Source organism: Macrobrachium rosenbergii, chromosome 42 (genome assembly GCF_040412425.1).
Source record: "Macrobrachium rosenbergii isolate ZJJX-2024 chromosome 42, ASM4041242v1, whole genome shotgun sequence".
Lineage (NCBI taxonomy): Eukaryota > Metazoa > Arthropoda > Malacostraca > Decapoda > Palaemonidae > Macrobrachium > Macrobrachium rosenbergii.
Window position 1 is genome coordinate 51,537,812 of NC_089782.1, and position 8,452 is coordinate 51,546,263.

Genomic DNA, 8,452 nt, shown 5'->3' on the forward strand with positions numbered 1-8,452 from the left:
GTGTGTACCTGTATATACTACATAATGAGGAGGAATAAATAATTGAAAAATTCTAAAGAATGTCAAGGTACGTACCTACTATGATGAAAAAAGATGGCTAAATGAAAAATTAAGGAAGTAAATTTTACTAAGATAAACTGAAGATAACACAACCATTATAAAATCATAAATATGAAAAAACTTATATCCACCAAAACATATAAGAATCACACGATGCATGTACACCTGACTTTGGACCAGTCGTAGATCATAATAGATTTGTAAGTGTGCAAAACCATCGGTAGTACATGCATCGTCAATGAAAGAGACTGCAAATGTACAAAAGGTAATTATATATATATATATATATATATATATATATATATATATATATATATATATATATATATATATATATATATATATATATATATATATATATATATATATATATATATATATATATATATATATATATATATATATATATATATATATATATATATATATATATATATATATATATATATATATATATATATATATATATATATATATATATATATATATATATATATATATATATATATATATATGTTAAATGGCTCTATCCCCAGGTCAAATGGGGCCATCTTTTACTGCTGTATCTGTTTTCAGAACAGGCTCAAACATCTTACTTTTCCTAAGACGTCTCTGGTAGCATGGCTCGACCCTGGGTCAGCAAATCCCTCCTCCCTCGTCGACTCCTCTCACTGTATCTATCTTAAAACAAACACCTAATGAAGTTAAACACTGACGTACAAAACAAGACTTTATTTGCAAATTTAACGAAAGTGATTTAGCTAAAGCTACAGTCATGAAATGGAGTGAATTCCACCCACTATAAATTGAAAACATTACCAAAGGGAAATTTGATACACAAACATACAGGTGATCAATTCTAAACCAGCTGATACTAGTGACTAACACCCTGGTCATCAAACAAAGTAATAAGGTCATAATTATTCCAGACCACAATAAATGTCATATAGTTTATAAAAGAATAAACACCACTTCCAAATATTCGTCCTCTCAGGACGAAACCAGAATTCCTGTTGAAAGAAACATATCACATATTAAAACCTGAAATGGTGTTAATTAATATACATATTCAAACAGAAAAATGCACACTGGAGAATTAAATGGGAAAATTCATCATGTAGACATCGATCAATTTCACTGCCTCCTCGCCAGGGGACTTCTCTAAAGTCTGGAAAAGATGTAAGTGTCACTCAGCGATCTTACTTACTTTTCTATGGCCATGAGTGATGTATCTTCATAGTGGCGGTTTTTCAAACACTACACCAGGCTAAAAGCACATATCAACTACCACCCAAGATCGAAGCAGTCTCCCCTGTGAAAGTCTGTTCCAATGATAATATACCATGGGAGATCGCACATACACACACGTGCATACCTCACCAGAACCTGGACACTTCCAGCGGCATCGGTTCAATGTTCGAAAGATCACACTGTCTCCATGCGCTTGGATCATGATCAAATAGCTCTTTGTATCCAACTGAGCAGACTTCCAACGTAGACACAAATGCATCTGCAACGGAAGTACACTAACAGGACAGCACATAGTTCTCCAATGCTGACCAAAATCAACTAAGACTTAATATATATATATATATATATATATATATATATATATATATATATATATATATATATATATATAGTCCTAAGTTGTTAATAATGTTATATAAATCAATTTTTTATATATAGTATACAATATACGTACAATATAATATAATTAAAATTTTATCAAAATTATTCACAAAATTATCCACCACATTCACATCCATTACTATTTTGTTAGCTTCACGATACAGACTGTGCTTTCATATATAATTATAGTAAAGGCAGTTATACATTATAAATAATAATTTACATACAATATATATATATATATATACATACATACATATATATATATATATATATATATATATATATATATATATATATATATATATATATATATATATATATATATATATATATATATATATACCATTCATGCAAAAGTACAATACAATTAAATTGGCTATATACTGAAATTTAATCAATCAAGCTTCACATGGTACTAATGGCACGAGATTTTTTTTATTCAAATCTATCAATTAGCTTTCAATCGTTCATATTGGGAAATTGTTACTTGTCAGTTTGTTAACAAATCACTGACAATTGTTGACAAAGTCTTCACTATTCATACAAATATTTGTAAATCTCGAAAATTGCGAGCATATAACTCCATAAGTCATAATAGGTGGTACATTCGAGTAAAAAGCAGGCAGTCCTAGAATTTTAAAATTAAAATCTATTCTTTATCATAAACTTTAATTAGAAACATCTTATTACTTTTAACTTCAATATCCAAGAAGGAACTTATTTTATAAGGATCAATATTAGAATTAAAAACTTCTAGCCTTCTGGAACATATTGCATTGACACTGCATATGTCTCTGTTATTTAGTGATAATAGGTCATCTATACATATCCATTATATAAAAGTGACTGTTTGTATATTTGTTTGGACGCTATAGAAATCAAAACCGCTTGACAGACCCAAACAAAATTTTGCACACAGCCTCTATGTCACTGCAAAAAGGTTTATAACTCAAAATCAAACCACTACCCCGTGACAGGCATGCAAACACAAACAAAACAAATTAAATTTTAGTTTTTACCAGTGCTGTCCACCTTTTCTTCAGTAACGTTATGGGAGTCACCAGTATACTGGGCGGAAATCCACCAACATTTCTGTTGGTGACGTCATTAAACTCCTCTCACTGCAAACCCTATAATCAGTTTAGTATATCCAAAAAATTAATCAGATGTGTTTGACTGTATTGGAATTACTTCCGCTCAGTCATAAAGCAAGCTAAAATCAACACTGAACACCTTATCGACAAATGAAGTGAGTGTAGATGGGACGGAGAATGCCACACACAATGGTTTTGAGTTTTCCGTTTTCTGTTAGACCAGTCGGCTCTGATGGGGGCAAGGTTTGTAGGTAATCTGAACAGGGCCCAAGCATCACCCTTTCAGGCCCCGGTACTGGCATAAATTCTGGGCCCTTCCCACATTAAAAAAACAATAAATAAATGAACAATAATAATGATGTTAATAATAATAATAATAATAATAATAATAATAATAATAATAATGGAAAATAAAAATGTAAAAAGTAATCTATCAAAAATATTAAAATACAAACTGGGAGTTATCGGGGAGACTGCTGAACTCTGATTTCAATGAAAATATAAATAAAATTAATAATAATAATAATCATAATAATATAGCTTACAAGATGAATAGAATATATCAAATTATCTCAACTGATGTCTGAACACAAGGCTAGTAACTAAATAAGTACCATATTTTTTTTTATTGAAAGGATAATTCAGGAATACTGAAAGACTAGGCATGAAGACTTTTAAACTATTTTTATTAAGTAATCATGCAATTGTGCAGAAACAGTAAAACTTCATAACTAATTAGATCAGTTTTGCTTTTCTTGCCTTCTTTCTGGCAAAATCACTGATGACTGAGGTATAATCAACAGATCTAGCCAATTTATTCTCAATGGACAAGAGTGCCAAATGTGACAAGCGTTCCTGGCCCATGGTTGCTCTTTTAAATGTTTTTATATTAGACAGTTTACTGAAGCTGCGTTCAGCTTCGGCAACTGTGACAGGCAATGTACAGAATATACGTAAGGCTATGCATATTTCACTAAAAACTGGTTGAAGCTTTTGCAGTATATTTCATTCAGTAAGTTAAGGGAGTTAGTTCTTGTTCTGAATGGAAAGTAGATCTAAATATTTTCTTTAGATGCAGCATTTCACTAACAAAATTACATGACAGATCTAAAGAATATTTTTGAACCAGGCATTTTGAAGCATCTTCTAGCTCAGCTTCACTCAAAGAAACATACTTAAGGATTGCCTTGAAAGTGTCACATATGCCCTTTTACTGCTTGGAATCTCTGATCCATGTCAGTGACAATATAATCTAAAAGTACAATAGAAAAACATTAATTCTGAAATCTGATTCCTCATCTGATTCTTTAGTCATCTCTACACCTTCATCCAGTGCCTCATCATGAAATCTTTTACGTTTTTTCCCTCTCTTCCCTGAAATCTTGGCATAATGCCCATGGAAGTAGCAACATGATGTGCCTCTGATAATATGTCAGCCCACTTGTCTCGTAGCTGCCTGAGTTCTGCACATAGGTCAGAGATGAGAGACATTTCTGATTCAAGTGATATTCCACGAGACTGGATGATCTTATTTCGTAAATCAATGCTTGAAAGAACTTTAAACCAAAATGCAGCTAAAACAATAGCAGAATATGATGTGAAATACAATTTCAAAGACCTAACTTCTGCCCGCATTTCATGAGTCATACAAGAATTATCAAGTGATTTGTCTAAGGCAGTAAGAATACCTGGCAAGTGAGTTGAAACTGGACGAACAGCATCCACACGTGCACTCCAACGGGTGTCAGACTGTGAGTGAAGTGAAGAAGGAATTTCCTCTTTTAAAATTTTCCATCTTGCTGACTACCACTAAAGAACACATAAAGGCGCTGAACACAACCAAAGAATGTGACAGTCTCTGGACATAGTGCAGCTGCATGAACTCCTGTTAAATTAAGTGTATGAGCACCACAAGGGGAAAACTCTGCTAGATTATTTTTCTTATGCAGACGTGCTTGAACACCTTTCACTTTTCCTGACATGTTTGACCCATTATCATACCCCTGCCCTCGACAATCACTGAAAGGTATCTTATAATGATCTAACCTGGAAAGCACCATATCTCCTATATCTTCTCCAGTTTTCTTATGAAACATTATGAACTCTATGAATCTTTCATGAATCTCAAACATATCTGAGTGATCATCTTTAGTTAAAAACCTCAGAATTAAAACATTTTGCTCAGGTGTGCCACATCTGGAGTTGAATCTACGATTATTGAGTAGTAGATGGCTTGCTGTCTTTCATCAAGTATTGAGCTTAGAACTTTCTTAGCACATAGTTCAATAAATTCATTCTGACTCTGCCATGATAAGTAATGAGCTTGACCTTGCATAGTCTTGCCCTCAGTTTGAGCCTTTTTTTACCTTTGCTAAATGTTCGTGAGTGATTCTGTCATATTTACCTAAAAGCTCTAGAATTCCCAGAAAATTGCCATTTCGTGGATCCCCTATTACATTGTTGTCTCCCTGAAATGGCAGGCCTCTTGAGGCACAGTGCAAGGTAACATCCAATAGTCTCATTAAAATTGCTCTCCACTCCTCTGTTTCATTCATTATCTGTTTTGAAGTTCATGGTCTACCCCATGTCCACCGAGTGATAGGTCTAACTCTTTCCATTTGCAATAACTTATTTTATGAACTACACTATTTTCATGCTCAGGAAGCCTAACGTAAAGTTTTTTCCACTTCTGTACATATGGCGAAAAAGCCTTCTTTCCTGGCCAATAAACTACGATGACTTAGATTTTTTCTGTAGAAAATAGTAAGCATGGAAAACAGAACATAGCTTTCTTTTCCTTACTCCAAACAAGCCAGTCACGGTAATGTTTCTCTCTGTTGTTTGCTGAGCTAGAGTAAAGAAACATATCGGAGAAAGAATTACCTTTCATGTCTTTAGGAATCATTTTAATAATCTGTAACATTACTTCGGCCTTTGGTACACCTAATGATACTATATTTTGTCGCAAATTGTCTGTGATATGGTCTGGCCATAATCCAACATCTGCTAAATCTACTTGCTGAGTTTGAGCTTGATCTTGAATACTTTCACTAACAATATCAACTGCAGCCTCTTCAGATGATTGTAACTGAAAGACTGAATCAATATCTAAATCAACTGTGACAACTGAGCTAGAACCTGGGTCATGTTTATCAGATTGAAGGTCAGCTGTTGTGTCTGACTTGTTTGTAGACGCTATGGCTAACTCATCGCCCTCTTTAGCTTTGGGGCATTCATCCGATTCAGCACTTTTTAAGAACTGAATTATTGGTTGGAGCCCTTTTAGCTTCCCTTTTTCTTTTCTCTCCTTTCGCTCCTTACGTTTCTGAAAGCCTGACTTATGCACGTAGGCACACATGCTGACTATGCACAAGATGAACACGTCTGCGACTCTGCACACCTGCAACATGATGACATTGCCTATTATAGCTTAGTAATGAAGAAATGTCACACTACAACTGCTCTAGGCCAGGCTACCATTATTATACAGGATTTGCAGAAATTTTATCTCTGAACTGTTTTCTTGATGATTTATTGTAAAACATAATAAATATAAACATATAACATATATATATATATATATATATATATATATATATATATATATATATATATATATATATATATATATATATATATATATACATGCACACTATTGTTATACACACAGACATATGTATGTATGGCTGAATATTTAGTTCAGGCACAGTAAAGTTATTAAAAAAATACATTGTGATATCTGGCAAATATTAGCAGATGAGATACCAATAAAATCGCCTCTACCCAGGTGATCTCATTTCCAACACTATCAAAAAAGTATTATATTGTTTAGTTTCTCTAATCATGTCCCATTGTGTGTGTGTGTGTGTGTGTGTGAGTGTCTGGGAGGGTGTGCCAGTGTGCATATGTGTGAGTCAATAGTGTCTGGGTGGGTGTGCGTGTGCAAGTCTGAGAGAGAGAGAGAGAGAGAGAGAGAGAGAGATTTAAACTTTAAGAGACTGCATTTTTTTCTTGGTCTGCGTCTGGCTGTACCAGGCTATGCAAAATATTGTAGTAGCATGAGGGGTTGGTTACTATAAAAAAAAAAACTTGTTATGTACTTAAAGTTAACCTATGTGAACTGTGAAGTAATCAAGTTTTTAATGTATTGCCAAAACTGCCAATGGGCTAGTTATATAGTGCCACAACCTTCAATATTTTGTGTGCCAAAATGATCGTTTTCGTTGACTACTTGCCAAAGAATAGAGAGCTTAATTAATTAGGCTATTACTTTAGGCCCTCGCCCTGTAAGCCTAATATTCTTGCCATTTAAAATACATTTGGCACCTTCCACTAGTATGCATTTTATCGTTTCTTCAAAATAATTGTCTTTAAAATCAAAGTATGTTGTTTTATAATATATATTTTCTTATATTTTACATATTTCTTATTTTTTTGGTAATATGTTTGTACGTAGGCTATGTTTGTAGCCTATGTAGAGCTATGTATGTACGTACGTACGTATGTATGTATCTGTATGTGTGTGTGTTTGTGTATGCTTGCATATGTACATGAGGAATATCATTATTTCATTACATAAACTATAGGCATACATGCCAAATCACTGGGCTAGTTTCAATAGAAGCTGAAGCCTATTTAACGTTAATCAGGAATTTCAGTTATAAATTTTTCACAACTTCAGATTCATCAAACATAGGCTATAGTGGAAACAATAGGACGATACCGATAATGACATAAATCATAACATTATAAGTTACCTTACAAGATGAGTAGGCTTAGACGTGGTTAGAGTAAATCCCGTGATCTCACGTCGACTTATCACTAATTCACAATGAATAACACAATTGTCTTCTGACCTGAACTGTCCTTGCTAATGGATGCAACAGGAAGTCATGCACACAGCCTTCTAAGCATATAGGCTAAAGCGTAGTTTGTTGCTTTCGGTTCCGTTACCACTAAGTTATAGTAAATCGAGTGATCTCAGGTAGACATATCACTGTGAACAACACTTATCTTCTAACCCAACGTATGGAGCAGGAACCAAAGTTGACAGCAGGTTCAAACATGTAGGCAGGCTACAGCGCAGTTTGTTGCTATTCGGTTCCGTTACCACAGATGTTTTATACCAAGTCACCAAGGTTGGCCAAGAGCTAAATTTGTTTACAATGATTGTATGCGAAAGATTCCCAAATATTTTTATAAACTCAGACGCTCTATGAAAATTTCTCATCTAACAGAAATGAGCATTTGCAAATTACAATACGAATTAGGTGAGATAAGAATAAAGGGCTTCCTAAGCTATAAACTGTAGTTAGCTCCCGGCCTAAGCGGTTCAATAAATTAATGTATTTGTTAAGGGATTTATGGGCCCCTTGAGCATCTTTTTTTGCTCCCATGATTTTGTTTATAAAAGTCTGGGGCCCATGACAAACGGTGACATAAACTTTTTATTTTTTTAACTATTAATTTAACTCAGTGATCTGGTTAACTAATATCAAATAAATAAATAAATACATAAATTTATAGGTAGGGGCCTAAATGAATAAATAAATAGATAAATAAATGAATAAATAAACAAATAGATATATTAATTATCAAGTATATAAACAAATCAATAAACAAAAAAATATATATAAATATATATTAGAAAATGAAAATATTAT

The 8,452-nt window shown here is 33.1% G+C and overlaps 1 protein-coding gene across 1 annotated transcript in view; it reads right to left on the bottom strand.

Moving 5' to 3' along the window:
- Positions 1 to 4,570: 4,570 nt before the first annotated feature.
- The window catches only part of LOC136827827 (transcriptional regulator ATRX homolog), a 20,826-nt gene continuing 16,944 nt past the window's right edge, over positions 4,571 to 8,452 (bottom strand). The window contains exons 2-3 of the mRNA XM_067085288.1: positions 5,673 to 6,189; positions 4,571 to 4,935 (exon numbers count right to left, since the gene is read on the bottom strand). Of these exons, the coding sequence (XP_066941389.1) occupies positions 4,571 to 4,935; positions 5,673 to 6,189 (882 nt within the window). The remainder of the gene's footprint in view (positions 4,936 to 5,672; positions 6,190 to 8,452) is intronic.